The following is a 25,498-nucleotide window of genomic DNA, read 5'->3' as shown; positions in this document are numbered from 1 at the left end:
GTACATAATAGATTAGGATTTCATTATTTTTGGGCCTTGTATTTAGGGCTCATTAGTGTAGGGAGAGTACCCTAGTAATGTAGGATTTTTCAGCCCTTGTATTAGGGCACCTAGACTTGTTTTTGTATTATGGGTAGTTTTTTAATTTCACATGCATTAAGTGCACTATTTGATGTATGTGTTGAGAGAGAAATTTAATTGAATTAGGAGAAGTCCAATCCAATTAAATTTCATACCAACCTAAGGGGGAGGTGAGCATTTGCTTGCTACACCCCATTGCCATATCATATAGTAACACTTTGTGCATGTCTTTCATGATTTACATGCCTCGTGACACCTAAGCACACTTGTGGAAAATATTGGATTTGATCTTGGATTAGTGGGTTGAACCATAGCTGAAATTCACTAATTATAATTAGTGAAATTTTGGCTCCAAATTTGGCTCCACAAATTGAAATTCAAATTCAAGTGAAATTTGAATAGAAATTCAAATTTCCCTCCAATTTTGTGTCACACTTAGGCTATGAATAGAGGCCTTGTGTGTGCATTTTGCAACTTTGATGATTTGAGAAATTGAACATCAAAGTTCAGACCTCATTCTCCCTTTTCTCTCTCTCAAAATTTCATTCCCCTCTCCCCCTCTCCCTCCACTCATCTTCTCCTACCTTCAAGCTCTTATCTATGGCTTCTTATGGTGGTGAGCTTGTTCTTGGCTCATATTCTCCTTGAAGTGGCATCTCCAATCACCTTCCTCCTTCTCCATTATGCTACCATTGTTCTTCAAGAAGCAAAGGACTTCATTGATGAAGAAGATCCAAGGCCTACAAGCTCTACATGGAGTTACATCATTGTATGTACTTGCGGTCATAAGATTTCTATCATATGTATTTTGGGACTTACCTACACTATGGTATATCATCGGTTTCAAACTTAGTACTTACTATAATGAATCAGTCTTTATTATATATTTCAACAACTTAAGTTTATAATACTTCTTTTTCCCTTCATTAAAAAAATGTATGGTTTACTTTTGAAACACATTTGTTTGTATTGAATGATTTATATTTTTTTCATGACTTGTATGCAAAAAGGAAAAAAATCACTCACATTTTCTTTAGGTTAGATATTTTCTGAAAGTGGATTAATGAACATCACTACATTAACAATGAATTTACTTTAAAGGAAAAGTGTATGTTTATTCGTAATAGATTTTAGGGTGTTGCATGCTCTCTCCAAACGACCCTTTACAAAATTGTTTTAAGAAACTCAATACACGAAATTATATCAACAAGCTTTTAACTTAATAAAGAGAGTTAAGCTAAAGCTCTAAGCTAACTATCTTGCTTTCCAAAAACTATTAAGTTTTTGTTCCGATCTTGAAATAGTTCTTCATTCTGAACTAATACTTTTGAATTGATTTCATATTAACTTGTTTTTATTAAAAAGAATCCTAAATTTATGAAAACACAATTCAATCTCCCCTTCTTGTGTCATTTTATTCACGTCAACAATCCTAAGTAAAACTGGAAACAATGGATTGGTGCAATTAGAAGATTGTACCAATCATCTTTAAGTACACAAGAGTTGTATTTTTTTTTTATTCTTAACCCTCTGATTCATTAGGGGAAAGGGACCCTAACTAATCTGAAGTTCAGTTAGGAGGTAAGTAAAGTTTGGTCAAGAATTATTTCCGCCAAAGATCAAACCCAAATACTACTCAAACGATTCAACTTTAATTTTAATATATCAACCACTTGTATCCAATCACTTGGTTCACAAGATAGTTGTATAAATCATTTTTTTATGGATTGTTTAACACTATTTTTACTTGGATTAAGATGGATAACCCATTAAGAAGTATCTGCAGTGTCATTTGAGCATGTTGATAACCCATTAAGAAGTATTTTCAGTGTCATTTGAGCATGTTGACATAATTTTTGTAATGAATATAGCATGAAGATGTTCAATAATGGAATTGTGGTGAATTAAAGGGGTTAGTCGCCCCCTCACTACTACAAAAAAGGCATTTAACAACGGTTAAAAGACACTTTTAACTATGGTTTCTAACCGTCTTTATAGTCAGTGTCGTAGAAAAGTCTAACTTTCTACGATGGTTGTTAATTATAATTGTTCTAAGACGATTGTTAGCTGGAACCGTCTTAGAAAATGAACATTCTAAGACGGTTTCCAACTAACAACCGTCTTAGAAAGTATACCTTGGTCATAGTTAACAACCGTCTTAGAATATTCACTTTCTAAGACGGTCTCAAATAAGAACCGTCTTAAAAAGTTTTTTCTTCATTATGTTTAGCACTGATAAGAATTTTGCACCTAAGTTGTACTAACTAATAAAGTCAAAGCAAAAAACAACAATTAACTTTTTGACATTCAGACAATATATATACAATAGTTAAAGAAAAGTTTTAAAAAAATAAGGAAAAAAATCATGAGACATCAGGGGTAATTTATCTTTTACCACCAATTCAAACACACAAATAGGATAAATAAACAAGAGACTCACAGTACTATGCATCCTTTGAGGGCTGATGCACTCACTTTTCTTCTTATAACTCAATCTAAGTCATATTTTAAATATGCTCTTGTGACATGTTTGTGAGATCATCCAAACTCAATAAATTCTCTCCATTAATTTAATAAACACGCAACATCTAGAATATCAAGAGTAAAAAATAAACTCAGAATAATAATCATTATAATTTAGGAGTCCTCAACACCAATATATATCAAAGGGTCCTAATTTTTCACACTTGTCACATATTTGAGGAGCATGGCGACAACATCATCCAATATTCTTGCAACCTCCGTTTTTAGGTGATGAATTTTTTCTTCAGTCTCTTGCTCAAGTCGCTTGACATTAGCTCTAGAATCTCCAGTACTCTGTAGTAATAATAAGAAAGCACCCACAAAGGTTGGAGTGGGAGAATACACCATAAATTAAAATAATGTAATGGGATAGTCTTAACAGCAACAAAATATAATCATATAAGATAATGCTAGTGTTTAAAGTAGCAAGTAGATGCAGTTTTTATGTTGTTTTCTAATTAAAATTAAATTTTTATAATTTAAGGATATTTTAATATAATTTTTAAGGCAAGACTCTAATTTTAATTAGAGAATATAATACCAAAAGTATTCAAAGAAACTTTCTAAATTTATCTTTTAAAAATACAGCATGCACAGTGCACACTTTTTGTAATAACTAAAAATTACAGCTTGCATGCACTTGCTCCTTTTTTAGATTAGTAATATTATGTGCTAAAATTTAATTAAGATATAATTTATAAATTTCTCATATAAAGGGTTATAGTATAATATTCGTTTTCTTAAATAAAAATAAGAAATAAGTAGTTAAAAGGGATTTTATCTCCTAAATGTTGTTGTCCTAAAAGTAAAAAAAATAAAATTTAAGAAAATACTGTTTGGAATATAAATACAAGTAAATATATTTATTAAATTATTATTTTTGGAATCATTAACCATTTGATTGAAAATAATAAACAAAAAATTTAACATTTTTTCATCTTGTAACCAAATGTTTCTAATAACTTGTTCTTTTTTATCAAATAATTTGGTTGACTAACTTATAGATTAACTAAATCAATGTCTTGTCAAAATTAAATACACGCATAAACTCATTCATCAAAGTTTTTTCTTCTAGTCGAATAAAGTTATAAATTAAACAAATGAGCTACTATAAGTTAATTGAAATGACTTGTTAAATATTAGAATTTTTCCTGTATGTAGTGGGGGAAAAAATAAAAGGAAAGAAATGGGTGAGGGAGAAAGTAACCAATGATATTGAAATGGGTTTAATTTAGCCAAAAAAAAAATGAAATGTGAGGGAAAAAAATCGTGCCCACGTATTTTTTTCAGTCTCAACTTATATGGCAAGAAAGTCGGGAAGAAGAGCTGGTTTTTTCTTACCTTCCACTTATGTCACTTTTGGACTACTTTTAAAGGAAAAGAAAAATATTGTTCTTGTGAGAGCAAAGGGGTAGTGCATGTCAACATGAGAAAGTGGGGAACAAAAGAGAATCTTTTTACATCGAAGAAAAAACAAAACTAAAATAAAAATAAATTATCAATAATATATTATAGTTTTTTATACTAAAAAAAAATAAGGAAATGGGTTGAGCCTTAGCCCTCCACTATAACAAAATATAATATTAATATTATATTACAAACCTTATAAAGACATGGTTATTTATTTAAGAAAATATCATTTTTTGCTATCTGTTATTTATTTTACTATATAAATAAATAAGATTTTCACTTTTTCCTTATATTTTCTTTTTTAGATGAGTGTTTATAATATTCTATGTTAATAATAAATTATTAGTTAAAATTTATTAAAAACTACAAAATAAAAAAAGAAATTTATCATATAAGATGAGAGACCCAGAATCTAATTCATTCAATCAATTATAAAGCAATAATCTAGGCCTAAAAACTTACATGTTTATTAGAACAATATCTGATATTGTCAAAGCAAAAATAGCACTCTATTTCTCGAAAGCAGTGTTATCCTGAGAGTTATAATTAAAAAAGAAAAAGAAAGCAAGACAATAGTGAGTTCTAATGTACATATACAAAGCCCAGTGTTATTTTGGTATCATTCACACTGGTTAATTGTTGAAAGCCCCAGTGTATCCTACAATACTTCCAACCCAATGACTAAAGTGAATTAACATATTCACAAAATTATTGATATTAACAGTGATAATACCAAAAAATAATCCAAAATTAACAAATTGTGTTGATGTAAAGGAACTTTGTTAATCATGTTCCTAGTTGACTTAGAAAAGAAATTACCATTGTCACAGGAAACATGCAAATGGAATAAGGCTGGCAACCCAGACAACTGAATGATCAAATAATAAAAACATAAAGTGACTACATATATAGAAGTAGAACTACCATATAGCAATCGATACAAATAAAAATAAAACAACCTACCTGCACAATGGAACCTTTTATGATCTGATGGAAGAAAGAACCCTTGTAGTGCAGTGATTTTCCAGTATTTGGACTGACGCCTTTTTCTCCTGAACATGGAATGAAAATGAAAATTTGATACAAATGCAACAAGGAAGGAACTAATGGCTCATTAATCAGATAAAAACAATCTTCAACAAATGATCCACTCTCAACCAAAAGCACACAAGCATGTCTAAGTACATCTTTGATTGTTGAATAATTGTGGTGGTAGAAAATGTCCAATAAACAAAACTAAGTGATGAAATTTCCCATGCAAATCAAACCAATTAACGAATAGAAAAACAAGCGTTTAACAAGAGCCAGGGAAGACAGATCAAACGACACAGATACAGCAAAGAGCATTAAATTAAACAAACATTTCTAGTAGAAAAGTGCTTTCTAGTAGTTTTAGTACTATTAGTAATATAGAAATTGAACAAGCATTCTTAATAGATATACATTTTATTTTTTTTATATATGTCCATACTATAAAGTTTTTATATTTAATGGTACTCAATTTTTCCATTATTATTTAACATGAGACTTTATCTCATACTTATATTTAAAAAAATTCTCCTTCAAGTATAAATCTCTTCCACGTATCGATCTTGTTTTTGTTGTTTTAATAATAAACTGATAAATACTTCACATTAATAATATAATAACCTAAAACATTGTCCTGTTTTAATTAAATAATTTTTTGTGTTAATTTTATATATTATATTTTAATAATGGTAAGTTTTATGCTTTTTAAAATTTTAACAAAAAAAATAAAAAATGATCATATCTCCAAGTTTGTGTGTATTACAGTATATCAATAACCTCTGCCATATTTGTTGACTTTAATATATATATATATATATATATATATATATATATATATATATATATATATATATATATATATATATATATATATATATGTATGACAATATAAGCTTATTAAATATACTTCTGTATTTTTTTTATTAATAATTGATTATTTATTTCTCATGAAAATCAAACTTCTTTTCTTGAAAAAGATGAAAAACAAACTTCTAATTCTAATGCAATTAAATCCTTTGAGTTCAAACACCTGAGGTACGAAGGATTTCTACATTTTCATTATTATTTTTACCTCCTAGCCATTCCTAAGGCTTCATGCACAAACACAATCCCAACAACACTCCACTACACTAGTGGTCTAATTTGGATAGGGGGTGGCTATAGGATTCCAAGCTATAGCAAATCCAAGGCCTCAAAAGCAGCATGGGGCAAAAAACCTCATTTCTGGATGGTTATTGACTTTTTAATTAAAACTAATCTTTAGTTAACCAAGGCACTAAACACATGGTTACCAAGACATTGACATTATGCTCCAATCTCCAAAATGGCTAATCCAACAACAGGTATTCTTTGTTAGGGAATCTGCGCTGCTTCTGCACAAGGACAAAGTAGAAAGTTACAAGACCAATTGTGAATAAACTAATGATAATGACATAGATGCAGGAAGCAGGCACCAGAAAAGATCAAAGGTTATAAATGGGCTAAACTTGTAATTTATTCTTAAGAAAAAAATAAATCTATACAGAACATTTACAAAGAGAAGGCACCTTACCATTTTTAGTTGTAAATGTTCTCCTATATGTGTTGACATACTTCCTCACATCATCCTTAGACAGATTGAAGAGCTTGCGAATCTTGGAAGCTCTCTTTGGACCCCTCATCCTTGGCTTTTCAACATCTGTCAAGCCAGGTAAATCACTTTCACCCTTCTTCACAATTACCAAGTTGAGAACAGAGAGATCAGGGCTGACAATGCACCCACGAACAGACTTCCTCCTACGCTCTCCATTACGCCTTCCATAACCACGGAAACAAGGAGTTCCTGCATGGGTAAGCAACAAATGAAAATTAACATTGAACAAATAACAAAGGTTGGCTAAAAGTTTCCTGAGTCCAATTATAAAAAAAAAACAGTACCTCAAAAACAAATAAACATGACCTTGCTTGAAAGGAACCAAACAACACAAGTTGTTAAACAAAGAGGTATGATTTAAAAAATATTCAAGGCATATCCAATTCCAAATATAAAACACATGAGTTGAATGAATGCTTCAAACTAATAAATATGATGTATTTATAATCAACAGAAAACAAAATTCTTCAGAATAGACAAACCTCTATGCAGCAAGAGGCGAACACGACCAGGGGTCAACACTCCTTGCTTAATTGGAAATCCTTGCTTGTCACAACCTCCAGTAATTATGAAGACATAGCCTTTGAATTCCTGTAAGTAGAAAATATAAAAAAGGAAGGATAAGCCAATCATTGATCAATGTTTCTCAGGAAACTTCAGGAAACACTGCACTATGGAAGGGTTCCAGCAAAAACCATACCTCACCCAGAGCATCACCAACAACCTCTTGTGAGATCCTCTTGTTCCAAAATGCTCGTTTGCAATTAAAATGAAATTATTATAATAGGAAAACACATCCCAAAACCAATCAAAACAAAACAACACATATTCCCACTCCCATTAATTACCAGTGCGAGCATAGAAATGCCACTATACATTTTAACAAGCTGCATAGCCCAATAACATCAAGGAACACAATCTCTTCAGATAGCTTATACAGAATAACATATAAATCAAATTTATATTTTTTTATTATTAAGTTAGCAATATGTCCTAGAACACTGGTGGTAATTACACAACAAAGGGAAAATAGATTAAAACTCTGACATTTTTTCATTTATTTCTTTCTATGGAGGCTAGATCTTTGAGCTTCAATGAGGTCCTTCAATGGTGATTTTCCACCATGGAGATGTAGCTGAAGGGAAAGGAGAAGAAGAGAGGAGAGACACCATCCACTAGGGGATAAGCCATGGAAGAAGGAGCTTCACCACCAAGAATGTGTCTTAGATAAAAAGCTTGAATAGGATGCTTTAATGGAGGAAAAGAAAAAGAGAAGGGGGGAGTACGAAATTGAAGGAATAAAAGAGGGAGAAAAGTGGAACTTTGAAGTGTGTCTCATAAGACTTTTATTCATCAAAGTTACAATAAGTGTTACACATGCTTCTATTTATAGACTAGGTAACTTTCTTGGGAAGCTTTCTTGAGAAGCTTCTTTGAGAAAACTTTCTTGAGAAGCTAGAGCTTAGCTACACACACCCCTCTAATAACTAAGCTCACCTCCTTGAGCTTCCTTGAGAAGATTCCTAAAAAAGCTAAAGCTTAGCTGCACATACCCCTCTAATAACTAAGCTCACCTCCTTGAGAAGCTTCCTTGAGAAGATTCCTAGAGAAGCTAGAGCTTAGCTAGTGATGCAATCCTCCCTAGGAAAGGACCAGTTACCAGAGCCATGAGCAAGAGGCTCCAAGAGGATTGGGCTAGAGTTGATAAAGAAGGCCTTAGGGTTCTCATGAACCTTAGGGTAGACTTTTGAGCCCATGGGCCAAGGTTGGGTCCACTCTTCTTTGTAAATAGTAGAATAGGTTGTTTTCTTATTTTGGGCCTTGTATTTTGGCCATTCTAGTAGTATAGGGTTTTAGGATTTTTTTTGTATTTTCATGTTTTTTTGTCATGGGGGTGAGCTTAGCTATTATAGGGGTGTGTAGCTAAGCTCTAGCTTCTATTATAGGGGTGTGTAGCTAAGCTCTAGCTTCTCAAGAAAGCTTCTCAAGGAGGTGAGCTTAGTTTTTAGATGGGTGTGTGTAGCTAAGCTCTAGCTTCTCAAGGAGGTGAGCTTAGTTTTTAGATGGGTGTGTGTAGCTAAACTCTAGCTTCTCAAGGAAGAAAGTTTCTCAAGGAAGTTTTCTTAAGAAAGCTTCTCAAGGAAGCTACCTAGTCTATAAATAGAAGCATGTGTAACACTTGTTGTAACTTTGATGAATGAAAGTCTTATGAGATACACTTCAAAGTTCCACTTCTTTCCTTCTTTTATTCCTTCAATTTCGTGCTCCCCCCTTCTCTCTTTCTTTTCCTCCATTAAAGCATCCTCTTCAAGCTTCTTATCCAAGGCAATTCTTGGTGGTGAAGCTCCTTCTTCCTTGGTTTATTCCCTAGTGGATGGTGCCTCCCCTATCCTCTTCTCCTTTTCCTTCCGCTGCATCTCCATGGTGAAAAATCACCATTGAAGGACCTCATTGAAGCTCAAAGATCCAGCCTCCATAGAAGCTCCACAAGCAAGCTTCCATCAGCTAGACACACCTCTCTAATAACTAAGCTCACCTCTTTAAGATGAGAAGCTAGAGCTTAGCTACACATGTTAGTATAGAGCAATAAAAGAAGAGAAAGAAATAAAGGGAAGAAAGAAAAAGACACAAAGTTTAACATGGTTCAGCACACAATGTATGTGCCTACGTCCACGGCTACACTAGGAGAACTTTTTATTACTTACACATAAAAGCTTACAAGGTGTCTCTATATATAACACTAATGAGACACAAGTTTTTACAAACCAAGCGATGTGGGACTAAGACCACACAAGTTTTACAGACCAAGCGATGAGGGACAAAGGAACTAAGACCACAAACTCTAACAATTCTCCCACTTGGGGTCTAAGTTCCAAACTCTAGTAGTTCCTTGTAAGCAATGAGTTCATCGACTCTTTACCTAGTGTAGCGCCTTCATCTTCAATTATCCTTGAAGGCCAACTGAGGCAATGCAAAACCTCAGTTTGTCAGTTGTAACAGCTTTAGTCAACATATCTGCTGGATTCTCTGATCCTAAGATCTTCAATAAAGATAAGTCTCCATCATTTATCAACTCCCTGATAAAATGGTATCTTAATTGAATATGCTTGCATCTAGAATGGAAGACTGGATTCTTAGCAAGACTAATAGCACTTTGACTGTCACTAAACATTGGAGCATCATCTTGTTCTTTCCCTAATTCATTGAGAAAATTCTTTAGCCAAATCATCTCCTTAGCTACTTCTGAGATAGTTATGTACTCGGCTTCCGTGGTTGAGAGAGCAACTCTATCTTGAAGTTTAGACTTCCAACTCACAGCAGTACCTCCCAAGGTAAAAATGTAGCCTGTGGTGCTTTTCTTGGTATCAAAATCTCCTCCCAAGTCTGCATCTGAAAATCCCTGTAAAGTGAGATTGTCTTTTGTGAAAGCACAAACACATCTCTGAAGTACCCTTCAGATATCTGAGTATCCACTTTACGCCTTCCCAATGCTTCTTTGCTGGATTTGATAGGAACCTACTGACAAATCCCACTGCATGTGCTATGTCAGGTCTGGTACACACCATAGCATACATCAAACTCCCAACTGCTGATGCATATGGTACCCTTGACATGTAACATTTTTCTTCATCTGTCTGCAAAGATTGCTTCTTTGAAAACTTCAAATGAGATCCCAAAAGGGCATTCCTGGTCTTAGAATCTCCAAGGTAAAACCTGTCAAGCAATTTGTGTATATATTTCTCCTGAGACGGCTTCAAGATTCCTTCTTATCTATTTCTAAGAATTCTCATACCAAGGATTTGTTTAGCTGGACCAAGATCCTTCATTTCAAAGTTTTCTGCCAACTGCTGCTTCAACTTGTTAATTTTTGCCATACTAGATCCTGCAATCAACATGTCATTAACATACACGACAAGAATAACATAACTATTAGTATATTTCTTAACATAGCAGCAATGGTCCATGTCACATCTTTTGAATCCTGAGTTGCTCATAAACTCATTAAACTTCTTGTACCACTGCCTCGGTGCTTGTTTCAAGTCATATAAACTTTTGTGAAGCTTGCATACAAGATTCTCCTTGCCTGGCACTTCAAAACCTTCTGGTTAGGTCATATAGATGTCTTCCTCTAAATCCCCATGCAAGAATGCAGTTTTAACATCTAACTGCTCCAAGTGAAGATTCTATGCAGCTACTATGCTCAAAATAACTCTGATGGTAGTCATCTTTACAACTGGAGAGAAGATCTCTGTGAAATCAATTCCTTGTTTCTGCTGAAACCCTTTCACCACAAGTCTCGCCTTGTATCTTCTTCTACCGTCAGATTCTTCCTTTAGCCTATAGACCCACCTATTCTGTAACGCTTTCTTTCCTTCTGGCAATTTAGTTAAAGACCACGTCTTATTCTTCTGAAGGGATGTCATCTCATCTTTCATCGCTAACTCCCACTCAATAGTGTCATTCCCCTGTGTAGCCTCACTGAAACATTATGGCTCACCAGCATCAGTTAACAACAAATAATGCAATGAAGGGGAATACCTATCTGGTGGTACTGAAATTCTGCTAGATTTTCTTGGAGGAGTTGATGGTTCTGGTTCTGACTCAACCTCTACGCCTGTACTCTGGTTTCTGTTGGCTACATCACTTTCTGAAATTTCTTCAAGTGTTTTTTTCTCATAAATTTCTGATAGTTTACCTGCACATGTAGATTCTGCAGAAAATTTGTCCTTATAAAATAAGTTCTCATTAAAAGTAACATTTCTGCTTCTGATAACTTTCTTGGTTTGGTCATCCCAAAACTTGTAGCCATACATGTCAGATCCATAACCAATAAAATAACACTTCCTCGCCTTCGGATCCAATTTATCTCTACTATTAGAGTCTGTCAGTATATATGAAACACAACCAAAAATTTTCAAATGTGAAAGTTTTATCTCCTTTCCAGACCATACTTCTTCGGGCAACTGATAATTCAAAGGAACTGATGGTCCTCTATTGATGAGATATGCTGCTGTGTTTATTGCTTCTGCCCAGAATGCTTTAGGCAAGCTAGATTGGATCCGCATACACCTTGCTCTCTCGTTCAAGGTTCTATTCATCCTTTCTGCAACACCGTTTTGCTCAGGTGTTCCTGGTATTGTCTTGATCATTCTGATCCTATGTTCTGAACAGAAGTCTTTAAACTCCTGACTATCATACTCCCTGCCATTATCAGATTTCAGACTTTTAACCTTTAAACCTATCTGATTTTCAACTTCTGTTTTCCACCTCTTAAACACAGAAAACACATCAGATTTATTTTTAAGAAAATAAACCCATACCTTTCTGGTAGAGTCGTCGATAAGGGTGACATAATAGCATGAGTTTCCAATAGATTTCACTGGGGCTGGCCCCCAAACATCTGTGTGCACCAATTCTAGCTTTTCAGCTTTAAGAGACTTCCCTGCCCTTGAGAAACTAACCTTTTTTTTGCTTTCCAAGGATACAATGTTCACAAGCACCAACATCAACATGCTTGAGGCTTGATAGCTTACCCTTTGCCGCCATAAGCTTTATTCCTTTTTCACTCATGTGTCCAAGTCTTTGATGCCACATGGTTGAATTATTGACAGTCTCAGCAACTGCTACCATATCCTTATCTGCAATCATGTGAAGAGATCCTCGCTTCTTTCCACGAGCCACAATGAGATTGCCTTTTGTTACCTTCCAAGCTCCATCTCCAAAAGTGGTGTGATGTCCCTCATCATCCAACTGCCCTATAGATATTAAATTTCTCTTTAAGGCAGGAATATGTCTGACATTGTGCAATGTCCATAGGGATCCACTGGAGGTCTTGATGTTGATATCACCTCTTCCGACAATGTCAAGAGATTTTCCATCTGCAAGGTAAACTTTTCCAAATATTCCAGAAACATAGTTAGACAATAAATCTTTAGAGGGAGTAGTGTGGAACGACGCACCTGAGTCCATGATCCATGAATCAACAGGACTATCCAAACTGCAAATTAATGCATCATCAAGTTCATCAGTTGTTGCATTTGCGGATTCATCATCATCGCGCTTCTTGTTTTTGTGCGACTTGTTCTTCTTTGGTGCCTTGCACTGATTGCTAAAGTGACCTCTCTTGTCACAATTCCAGCAAGTAACGTCACTTTGAAATTTTCTCTGACCTTTCCCTCTTGACTTTGATCTGCCTCGACCATTCTGACCTTTCTGGGTAGTCCTTCCCCTGCCTTCAGTATTCAATGTTGAATTGGAAACATGACTGGAAGATTCTCCTGAGTCTCTCTTGCGAACATCTTCGCTTAAGATCAAGTCACGAATGTCACTAAGCTTTAATGTGTTCTCCCTTGTAGAACTACTAACTGCAGTAACAGTTGCAACCTAACTATCCGGTAGTGATGACAATAGAATCAATGCCTTCACCTCATCCTCAAATTTAATCTGCACTGATTCCAACTGGGCAAGAATAGTATTAAATTCATTAATATGATCAGTTACAGAGATACCTTCTCCCATCTTGAGGTTGAACAACCGGCGCATCAAGTATACTTTGTTGGCTGTCGATGACTTCTCGTACATATCTGATAACGCCTTCATTAAGCCTGCAGTAGTCTTCTCGTTCACGATGTTGAACGCGATGTTCTTGGCTAATGTTAATCAGATCACGCCAAGAGCCTGTCGATCTAGCAAGTTCCATTCTTCTTGCTTCATGTCTTCTGTCTTAACCCCTGATAAGGGCTGATACAACTTCTTCTGATATAGATAATCCTCTATCTACATCTTCCAAAAGCTGAAATCTCTGCCATCGAACTTCTCGATCTTTACCTTCCCCTCTTCTAATGCCATTGCTCCCACTGCCTCCTCTAAACTGAGAAGACTCCCACTAATTCCTTTAAACTAAGGAAATCTCGTGGAGTAACCAAAAGCTCTGATACCAGTTGTTAGTATAGAGCAATAAAAGAAGAGAAAGAAATAAAGGGAAGAAAGAAAAAGACACAAAGTTTAACATGGTTCAGCACACAATGTATGTGCCTACGTCCACGGCTACACTAGGAGAAATTTTTATTACTTACGCATAAAAGCTTACAAGGTGTCTCTATATATAACACTAATGAGACACAAGTTTTTACAAACCAAGCGATGTGGGACTAAGACCACACAAGTTTTACAGACCAAGCGATGTGGGACAAAGGAACTAAGACCACAAACTCTAACAACACACCCCCTATAATAGCTAAGCTCACCCCTATACCAAAATACATGAAAATACAAAAAAAATCCCTACTTGCTAGAAACTATAGCTTCAGGTCATCATCGATCTCCAGCTTCTTCTGACAACCAGTGGTGGGATTCGCAATGTTGAACTGCAAAACAAGTTGTGTGTGTACATAATTAATCCCAATAGCAAGAAATCAAAGCAGAGAGCAAAACAAGTTAAATAAGACACACTAAACAACATACTTGATGAAATCCTGGAACCAATTATTTTGTAGACGAAACACAAAGTTGAGATCCAGGTCCTTGAGGGTGGTAGTTTCATCAATCTCCTTGGTCTTATCTGTTGTCTGGCCATGTGAAGATCCCTTCAAGTCAAATCGTTTATGGATTTGATATTCTGAGCAGAAAAGATTGCCCATCACAATAACTTCCTCAATACAAAGCTTCCTCAATTGTCTGCCATACAAAAACAGAATCCAGCCAATAACAAAACAGAATAAAAAAGGCAGATAAAGCTGTTATGAAACTCAAATAGACTAAACAGTAATCACCAAAATTTGCACATGTAATTATCAGTGGAATATTAGAGTAAAAAATATTCATTCACTGTAGTACCAATTGGGTCTATAGAGTAAAATAAAATCAGAAAACCAGAAGGAAAAGGCTAACCTAAAAACCATAGGGCAGTAGTCCTTCCAGCGGAACTCCACTGATTGATCCGGCAGCGTAATCTTAGATCCTTCAGTCGGAAACCTTGTCCAGAACTTCTCCTTCAGATCAAAATCACTCGGTTTAAGCTCTCACGAAATGGAAGCTTCCTTCCCAACTGAGTACCTAAACACAACACAAACCAAAAATCCCTGAATCAAGAAACAGTAAAACACAATCAATGAAAACCCCTTGGTGAAAACCCCTTGTCCCTTGGGAACCCCGTTCTCCCATTGGCCCTCGTAACGGTTCCTGCTAGCCAAAATGAGCGTCCCACGGCGGCAAATGACGCCACTCTTCTACTCCCCGTAGTACTCATTCTCATTCTTCCACACGTAGCGCCCCTCCCCCTCCTGCACGTTCCGCTTCCACGACCTCTCGTACAAGTCCCCGTTCGCATAACGCTTTTGACCTTACCCGTGCTTTTTGTCGGAGCTCCACAACCCGCGGTATGTGTCGCGGTCAGATTTGGTGAACTTTCTGAAGCCATCCATTCGACCTGATTTGAATTCGCACTCGTAGGTCGCTCTAGAAGGCCACAAGAATTTTCCTTGTAGTATCATCGATTATTGGATGTAGGACATGGTCTGGGAAATCGAGGAGGCGAAGCTCGCTGGAGACACATCACTACCGTAGGTGAGGTGGTAAGGTCGCTGGAGTGAGGCTCGTGGTCCCTGAGAGAGAAACGGCGCTGGTCTTGGAATTTAAGGTTTTAATTTGCAAAACAAATCAATACGATTTTAAAATAAAGGTATACTGATAGAGGCGGTTCGCATTCCCTCTCGCATTCTACATCTATTCTACAAGAACCGATGTCATAATACATTTTCAAAGACGGGTTTATCAAAACCGTCTTTAAAATTTTTTAATTATTTACAAAAATGTCACCACTTTACTTGCGACATCGATTTTCATATAACCGATGTAAAACTGCGTCATAAAATACCATTTTTGTGGTAATGCCTACTTTATAAGAGATTTTCAATATATTAGTTAATATTATAATTTGGGTTTTGATAACCAATACCCTTGAGACATTGGTTAAGAAATTAAAAGAGTTTTCTACCGTTCTTTTTCTTAGTACTTATTTATATATAACTTAACGTTAGAAGCTATAAGTTTTTTATGCAAATTTTGTGTCAAGTCAAAATTTAAAAAATAATAAACTTTATCTATTAAACATATTTAGCCGTCTATTGGAAACTATGCTAGTACTCATTATACTATAATCAAATATTGAACATTTCACGTTTGAACTCTTTTTTTTATTTAGGATTTAATTTAATTTATTTTATAAATAAATTTATTTATTATAATAGTCATTGATAGAAAGAATATGCTTTTTCTTTGAATTCTAGATTTCTATTAATTAGTTTTATAAATATTTTGAGAGTAAATTATACTAATTACTTCGAGAGTTTTAATTCTAGATTTCTTTTAATTAGTTTTATAAATATTTTTAGAATAAATTATACTAATCACTTTGGAGATTTTGTAAACTTCCACAAATTTTTCATTGCTTTTTAACATTTGTAGTAACCTTGGTTATAGGGAAACCCAATATAATGGTTAATAATTGAACACAAATAATTAATATGATAAAATTAAGGTTGAATTCTTTTTAACATTTTTAGTCATATTTTACTTATCTTCTGGTCGAAATCCAGATTACTGGGTCAGGAGGTTGAGACAAGAAAAAGGTGTGATGGTTAGTGAAAATGTATAAGGGATATTGATATAATATTTTTTAAACAATTAAGAGATGTTAGTATAGGAGTAAAAAAAAAGAAGGAAAACTTGTTTAATTTTACAAAACTCATTTTTAATTTTGTTAAGATTGTTTTTGCTCGGCATTATTTACGTTAAGAATAAGGTATACATTTTAACGATTATCCATTTTATACTTAAATATGTTTTCCTAAAATGGATGGATTTTATTTTATTTCTTGTAAAAGGAAGTCCTTTAATTTTTATCTCTCAAAAAATCTAAAATTGTGTTTTTAATTGGTCTTTATTATTATGTGACACTTTTTGATTTTTATCTCTCAATTTTAATTATAATAAATTACCTCTTATAATGAAGTTGAAGTATGACAACTCAAAAATTTCTTTCTCCGTTCTTTAAGAAAAAAAGAAGGCAATGATTTTGCTTTCTCTCACCATACTCTTGTATCACAATCTTCAAAAATTTCACTACTAACTTGCATTATAGGTAATTTACATGTAATTTTATAACACCCTAATTTCATATTTTCACATAATCAATATTTAAACTTATCTTAGTTTGATAAACATGTTACTTCACTACTAAAAAAATGAGTTTTAACATCGTCCTATTAACATCGGTTATTTGAAAACCGATGTTGTAAGTGCTTAACGACATTAGTTTTCAAATAACTGATGTTAATATAATTTTTTTAATTGTTTACATATTTTAAAAAAAAATCATATATTGCGTTATTAATTATATTTTAATTAAAAAATATATAATAATTAATAAACAATAATAAATTCAAAAGGTAAACATTTAAAAATTAAACTAAATTTTTAAAATGAATTTCGTAATTTTAATTTTATTATTTCATGATTATCATTTAAATATAACACATATTTATATAAATTATTTGATATTAATTAATTTTAAAAAAAAATTGTTTTTAATAATAGAGTTTAACTTTTATAGAATTTTTATAGAATGTTGGTAAAAATAATTATATAGTAAAAAAATTAAAATTTATTATTAATATATTATTATTTAATTATTATATTTGAAAAAAAATGATATTTTTATTATTTTTAAACAAATTTTTCAGAACAAAAATAAAATTATTTTCATGAGACATGGAAATTATGTTTTAAGTCTTTAAATATAGAGTTAATTATAATCCACATGTAATTTATTTTTATTATATTTGTCATTTTTTTATTATTTTTAACTTCATTTGTTAATTATGTGAATTTTTTGTTAATAAATTTAATAAAAAAATTATTTAGGAAAGAAGAAACAAAGAAAAAAATTATATTTAAATAGTGATGAATATTTTTTGTCAAAAGTTATTTTAATACTCAATTAAATATTTTTTTTTTAGATTTACTTAATAAAACTTTAAATTTTAATTCACGAACTAAGTTTGAGAACATGAATAACATATTTGGTCTGGTAACCACGACACACTCAAATTTAGTATGATTATCATTTATGAAATGATTATCACCGAGTTCTTATTATAAAAAAGTCATCCTTATTAATATTTAATATTGTATTAAAACTTAAATTTAAAATCACTAGTTAAATTAAAACAATCTTATTAATTGATTTATATACTTAGTAGCAAACAAAAATTGTTACAATTTTTTTATAATATCAATTAATTGAAAAATATTTTGATATAATTTTTAATATAATTATTACAGAAATTTACGATACTATAACTTACTGTCAAAAAAGTCATAGAATGTATGCATACATTATTTATTTGATTAAAACGTATTTTTCGTTCATCTAGTTTTTAAAAACTATAGTTTAGTAAAGGTATATCCTAATAAACATTAACAATTTTAGGACAAAATGAATCATAAGATAAATTCATTTTCTGTCTCGTGTGAGGATGGAAGAAAGTGACTATCATATATATATATATATATATATATATATATATATATATATATACACGTCAATCAATTAATGAGTTGAAAAATAATAAAGTAAAAACACAAGATAATGAATCTTAATAATTTTCAGAGTAATTTTTAAAGAATAAAACAAATTATTTAATCACATTTCTTAAAAAATTTGAATGACATAAAAAAAATCACGTATTGTATTAAGAATACAAATAATAAAATTTAATGATGATATTTTAATAATGTAAAATAATTTAATTTTATTATTTAACCATAAATTAATATTGATATGATTTCTAAAATAATTTAAAATTCATATACCATATTAAATTATGTACACAGCTAATGCATAGTAAATTTTCTAAATCATAATTGTTTTAGAAAAAGTGTATTAGATAGTACCAACACTCCAAGGTACATCCACGCTTCTATATAAACTCCGAGTTCATGATTTTTGTTTTTTTATTATTTAATTTATTGATTTATTGCTAGCTGCGTGAAGTGCACCTAACTAACGGGTTGATATGAATTTTATTAAACTTGGGGAATATACTATTGGGATTTGAAATGTTAAAAATGCTTGTTTGATATTTGAAATTAATCATAAAATTGAAATTAGATTTATTAATTTAAATTTATATAGTTGAAACTTGAAAGTCTTTAAAAATCAAAATTATAATTTAATATCACGATTTTATCAATTAATAAAAAAATATTAATTTTAATTATCTAGCTGAAAGTCTTTAAAATCAAAGTTATAATTTAATATCATGATTTATCAAATAATAAAATAATTTTTTCACGTTCTTTCTAATTCTTACTTATGTTTGTTTCAGATTATCAAGAATTGATTTTGAAGAAATATATATTACATTAAAAATTCTTGTAAACATTTTACTAATTTTTAAAAAGTTTTTAAAATTTAAAAAAGGTTATCCTATATTAGGTTCAGTTGGGTCTACGTTAAATAAGACCCGAAACCAATTATAAAAATCATGGTGTCCAATTTTTGTCAAACCAAATTCTTAAATTGGGCCTATACGTCATTTCTCCTGTAAAACCCTAAACCCTCAAATTGGTCCCACAATTACTGCAAGAGTAGTATTCACAAATTCAAATTTAATACCTCTCCTCGAAGAACTCAGGTGCGCTTCCAGGTGCGCTTCTCTTTCCCCCCTCTTCTGTTGTCTTTTACAGTTTTTAGAATTCATTTTTATATATTACTCTGCCATTTGCATTAATTTAATTTTTGTTTGGTGTTCTCCGTAATTCATGAAAATGTCACATGTTTTCTTAATTGTGGAGCATTTTGGGGATATCCCCTCCCTGGTTGCGCTTGAGGTGATTATTAGGAGAAAAGCACGTGTGTGTTTTTCTTGCTTATTGTTTATTTTATTTTTCCAACAATTTGGGGTGTGTGAATGAAAATGCCTCTATAATAGGAGATTCAAGTTGACCAACTGTTGAAATTCTGGAGTTATATGGGAAAAGGAAAAATTGATGCCACTGACGTGTTTAGATTGTAACAATATATAGTTAAATTGATGCCAACTGTTGAAATTCTGGGGTTATATGGGAAAAGGAAAAATGTATCCACATGATTTATAACAATATATAGTTAAATTGTTTTTAAGAGTAGTAGAAATAGAAATTACGTTAATAATAATATATAGTTAAATTGTTTTTATTGGAGTTGCAATTATTTTTATAAAATATAATTGGAAAATCTACGTTAAGCCCAAGCTTAATAATATTTATAGTTAAATTACGTTAAGTTGATAAGTTGTAAAGGAAAGTCTACTTTTTTTTTTCAGGCACGTTAAGCCCAAGCTACTTAACTTTAGATAAAAAATAATAAATTATTGGAAAAAGGATGATTTTGCTGAATTGATCCTGATAGACTTTCGTTGCGTATAGAAGAAGTTTGAATTGAAAAATTCTTTCTTCAACAAAAAGTTCCCTTCCCAATTCCTCCATCTCTCTTTCACAAAAAAAGTTCTTCTCACCGCAAACTGTCGTTTCTTAGCAATTCGAAGAATGGTAGTATGATTTCTGTTCAAATACATTTTACTTGATTGATCCATTAATTTGTTTTATCTTAACTCTTCTAGTTTCTGAAGCTAAAACAAAAATTAAAGATCATTTTCAGCAATAAAAATAATTGAAACTTAATAGAATGAAAGATGAATTTTTTTATAGATAATAGCTGAAACCTTGTGCCCAGACTATGGTGGATAGGATTTTCTTGCTATCTTCGAATGGGCTAGTCACTTGTTTATTAAAGTTTGCATGTGGGTAGGAAGGTTGCTATTAATTGGATGGTCTTCGATGGTGCAGAATTGTGATCTGGTTGCTATTAATTGGATTTCATAGTTGCTATTAATTGGATTTCTCTTAGCACCTAGCATTTTGCTTGAGAGAATGAGTGGGGCAGGCTCATGGTGAGTGTCTTTCTTAAATCAGTGAAAGTAGAGTAAATAATGTCATTTGTAGATAGAAAAAAAAAGGTCAATATCCTATTATAATTATAATTTGACATATACGTGATATGGTGCAGTAAAAAAATATACATAATATTTTTTTTTTGGTGCTGATATATATGATGTTGATTTTTTTTCATCAATAATTAATATTTGTTATTCTATCATATAAAGTTACTTAGTTTAGATAAATTTATCCTTAATGATATAATTAAATATTAAAATCATTTTTATTGATATAATCTTTATCTGACAGAAAATAAAATATTAATATAAATATTATGAACTAGGCTAACAATCTAACATACTATATTAGTAATATTTATTAAGCAAAGAAAATATTGTGTCCCATGGGTATGGAGTATCAGAAGATTCATGCTTGCCCGAATGATTGCATATTATACAGACATCAATTTCAAGAAATGTCGAAATGCCCTAGGTGTGGGGTATCACGGTACAAACTCAAGGATGATGAGGAGTGTAGTAGTGATGAAAACTCAAACAAGGGCCCCCCAGCGAAGGTGTTGTGGTATCTTCCGATCATTCCAAGGTTTAAGCGTATGTTTGCTAATGGAGACGACGCAAAAGACCTTACATGGCATGCAAATGGGAGAAACTGTGATGGAATGCTTCGTCATCCGGCTGATTCCTTGCAATGGAAGAAGATAGACCGTTTGTATCCGGATTTTGGCAAAGAGGCAAGAAATCTTAGGCTTGGACTAGCCACTGATGGAATGAATCCATATGGCAGTTTAAGCACGCAACACAGTTCGTGGCCAGTTTTGCTAGTGATTTACAATTTGCCTCCTTGGTTGTGTATGAAACGAAAATACATGATGTTGTCTATGATGATAACGGGCCCAAGACAGCCAGGAAATGACATCGATGTTTATCTCAATCCCTTGATTGAAGACCTTACAAAGTTGTGGGACGAAGGAGTTTTAGTGTTTGATGGGTTTCGGAATGAGACATTTAATTTACGTGCAATGCTTTTTTGTACCATTAATGATTTTCCAGCATATGGGAATTTGAGCGGTTACAGTGTTAAAGGCCATCGTGCATGCCCCATCTGTGAAGAAGACACAAGCTACATACAACTGAAACATGGAAGAAAAATAGTTTACACTAGGCATCGACGTTTTCTTAAACCTCATCATCCTTACCGACGATTGAAAAAAGCATTTAATGGAAGTCAAGAGCATGAAAATGCACCGGTACCGTTGACTGGTGACCAGATTTTCCAGCGGGTTCAACACCTAAATACAATATTTGGAAAGGTCCAAAAGAAAGACAAAAATAAGACTTGCATATGGAAGAAAAGGTCGATTTTGTTTGATCTTCCGTACTGGGTTGATCTAGATGTTAGACATTGTATTGATGTTATGCATGTGGAGAAAAATGTATGTGATAGTCTCATTGGGACGCTCCTTAACATTCACGGCAAGACAAAAGATGGTTTGAATACTCGTCAAGATCTAGCTGAGATGGGTATTCGAGCGTCGTTACATCCAAGGTCTGATGGTAGAAAAATATACTTGCCTCCAGCTTGTCATACTTTGTCCAGAAAGGAAAAGTTCAGTTTTTGTCAATGCCTACGACGGGTCAAAGTTCCACAAGGATACTCTTCAAATATTAAGAGCCTTGTGCATTTGAAGGATCTTAAGTTGGTAGGCTTAAAGTCTCATGATTGTCACGTCTTGATGCAACAATTGTTATCGGTGGCCATACGAGACATTTTGCCTAACAAAGTCAGGCTTGCCATAACTCGGCTGTGCTTTTTCTTCAATTCTATATGTAGCAAAGTTCTTGATCCTGTGAAGTTAGACGAACTGGAAAATGAGGCTGCTATTATATTGTGTGAGTTGGAGATGTATTTTCCGCCTGCATTCTTTGACATCATGGTTCACTTAATTATTCATCTAGTCAGAGAAATCAAATGTTGTGGTCCTGTTTATTTGCGGTGGATGTATCCGGTTGAGCGATACATGAAGATCTTAAAAGGGTATACCAAAAATCTACACCGTCCTGAAGCATCTATTGTTGAAAGGTACATTGCAGAAGAAGCCATTGAATTTTGTTCAGAGTATATTGAAAAAGCTAAACCTGTTGGGCTTCCCGAGTCTCGGCATGACAAAAGAGTAAGAGGTAAGGGTTCAAGAGGACTGCATGTCATCACTCCAAGTGTAGAAGATTTGCAACAAGCTCACTTGTATGTGTTGAATAATAGTAATGAAGTTTTGCCATACATAGTTCGTCATGAAAATTTAGTCAAACAAAGTAATCCAAAAATGTCGAAGAACTCAGTGTTGAAAAAACATAACAAGACTTTCCTAGATTGGTTTAAACACACAATCTTGGCTGATGATAATGCTTCTGAAATGTTGAGAAAGCTAGCAGATGGGCCTAAAAGAAATGTTATAACTTGGCAAGGATATGATATAAACAAGTATTCCTTCTATACAAAAGCACAAGACCAAAAAAGTACAATGCAAAACAGTGGGGTTACCTTAAGGGCTGAATCTCAACACTTCGCTAGTGTACATGATGACAATCCTTGTGTAGCTTTCATCCCTTACTTTGGTTTCATTGAAGAAATTTGGGAGCTTAACTATGTCAAATTCACTGTCTGTGTTTTCAAATGTAAGTGGGTTGACAGTAATATCGGTGTGCGGACCGATGATGTGGGATTTACGTTGGTGGATCTTAACAAACTCGCATACCAGAATGATCCTTTCATTATGGCAGAACAAGCGAAACAAGTATTTTATGTCGAAGACCCTTGTGATCAAAGGTGGTCAGTGGTTTTACATGGAAAAACAATAGGTGTCAATGTTGAAGATGATTATTCATACATTGATACTTATGTTAGTCCTTTGTCCACACAATTGTCACCTAATGTCGTCAGAGAAGAAACTGACGATGTTCATGCTAATCGTAATGATCACGATGAAGGAGAATTAATTAACATCGTCTAATGTAATTTTTTTTTATTTTGTACTTAATTTCAATTCATTTAATTACATTCATACGCATTTATTTTTGATAACATATTGAATTAATGTTTTTTTTTTCACAGCCAAATGGCTACACAGTCAAACTCTCCTCCGCCTCCTCCTCCTTCTACTGGTGTAGCATCGCATTCGTCGTCACCACCATTGAAGCGGACTAGAAAGGCCTCACGCCTAAGATTATTGGCGACTAGACCAGTTAGGGCAGAGAGACCCCTTGTCCATGTGGATCCTGTTACTCTCAAAGCAGACGGTCCCCACAGCAAGAAATTTAGAACATATTTAGGGATCGTTGCTCGTGATAAGGTGGATGTCACATACGAAAATTGGAAGCATGTCCCTATTACTCAGAAGGATTTGATATGGGAGGATATTCAGGTATCATGTATTATTTCATGTTCCATATTGTTTGTTAGCCAAATATTTGAATTTAGTATTAATAAAACCTAATTTACTCTTTGTTAGGCTGAATTTGATATCCCTGAAGCATCTGATTTAAGGACAAAAAAGAAAATACTTCAGACTGTGGGGGAGCGGTGGAGACAGTTTAAGTCTGATTTGACGTCGAAATGAGCACTTGCAGCTGACAAGGATAGTGTTGATGACACTGTATGCAAAATGTACGGCATTAGCAAGGAGAAATGGACCCAATTTTGCCAGAGCCATAGAGACCCTTCATGGGAGGTAACTAATTTGGGATTTTCATTTTTTTAACTTTAAATGAACTTATTATAATACATTGTAATCATGAGTTTCATTAATGTTTCATTTTTACAGAATGTGCGAAAAAAAGCACAGGCCGTCCAAAAACAAAACACTGCCCCTCACGTGATGTCTCGTGGGGGTTATGAATATTTAGAAAAAAAGTTGATGGATGAGAAGAGAAAGAAAAAACTAGAGGAAGCAACTCAATCCGGAAGCACTGACACCGTCATTGATCCTCCATCTCCCATCAAACGACACGTGAAGTGGAAGCTAGCCCGCACCAAGAAAACTGGTGACATGACATCTGAAGCAGCAAAGGAAATTGCTGACAAGATTGTAAGTCACTTTCAATTCATAATTGTAATTATTTTTTTTATTGTGTGATTAAGTATAGAATAAATGTGTTCTTCACAGGATGCGCTTGAGGAGCAGGCCTCACAGGGTTCCTTTGTTACCCATGGACGTCATGATATACTGACTGCTGCCATTGGGCGACCAGAACACCCTGGTCGTGTGCGTGCTATAGGAGCCGGTATAACCATCAAACAATACTTTGGATCAGTTTCAAGGACCTCCTCCATTGCTCCCGAATACCTGCAACAGTTGACGCAACAAATCAAGGACCAACTAGAGGATTCAATCACAGAAAAAGTCACTCGACGACTAATGTTATCCCTCAGCCAAATGCAATCACAGGGACTCGCACTGCCTCCTGAACCTGATGTTGGTCCTTCAGCTGCTCGTGTCAGCACAAAGGAGAGTTGTGTTGATCCCTCAGGGAACGATCTAGACACCGGTGACTCATACAAATGTGGGTTGTATATTGAAGAATATCCTTCTCGCCTGGTTGCCCTGGGAAGAGTTTATGAGGGATCTACAACAATTCACAACATTCCTTTGCTGCATGATCAAGTTAAGGTTGGTGTTGAGGAGATTAGAGATGTAGATGCTCCCATTCCTGTACCCACTAAAGAGGTTAAGGTCATGGGACAGGCTCTTAACACATTCCTTGCTTGGCCGACACATCTAGTCAAGCGTTTATCAGAACATGTATTTTAGTGTCATTAAAAGCTTAT

The 25,498-nt window shown here is 33.5% G+C and overlaps 1 protein-coding gene across 1 annotated transcript; it reads right to left on the bottom strand.

Annotated features, from left to right (window-relative positions):
- Positions 1-6,371: 6,371 nt before the first annotated feature.
- Positions 6,372-15,099, bottom strand: LOC121174260 (40S ribosomal protein S6-like). The gene is made up of 7 exons (XM_041013122.1): positions 15,023-15,099; positions 14,134-14,353; positions 13,979-14,043; positions 7,377-7,434; positions 7,159-7,267; positions 6,591-6,865; positions 6,372-6,416 (listed from the first exon to the last, which is right to left on the bottom strand). The coding sequence occupies exons 1-7, from the start codon at positions 15,097-15,099 to the stop codon at positions 6,372-6,374; spliced, it is 849 nt and encodes a 282-aa protein (XP_040869056.1).
- Positions 15,100-25,498: the final 10,399 nt, after the last annotated feature.

The sequence above is a fragment of the Glycine max genome, chromosome 2 (assembly GCF_000004515.6).
Source record: "Glycine max cultivar Williams 82 chromosome 2, Glycine_max_v4.0, whole genome shotgun sequence".
NCBI classification, from domain to species: Eukaryota; Viridiplantae; Streptophyta; class Magnoliopsida; order Fabales; family Fabaceae; genus Glycine; species Glycine max.
The sequence above is the reverse complement of the archived record's forward strand: the minus strand, read 5'-3'. Positions and strand labels throughout refer to the sequence as shown.

What these genes read in the sequence shown, in the direction of transcription:
- LOC121174260 (XM_041013122.1), bottom strand. Translation starts at nt 15,099, where the DNA reads ATGGATGGCTTCAGAAAGTTCACCAAATCTGACCGCGACACATACCGC. An exon ending in TCGCCTCTTGCTGCATAGAG is followed by an intron (nt 6,866 to 7,158) that starts GTTTGTCTATTC and finishes TTACCCATGCAG; the next exon opens with GAACTCCTTGTTTCCGTGGT. An exon ending in TTACAACTAAAAATGGTAAG is followed by an intron (nt 6,417 to 6,590) that starts GTGCCTTCTCTT and finishes GTCCTTGTGCAG; the next exon opens with AAGCAGCGCAGATTCCCTAA.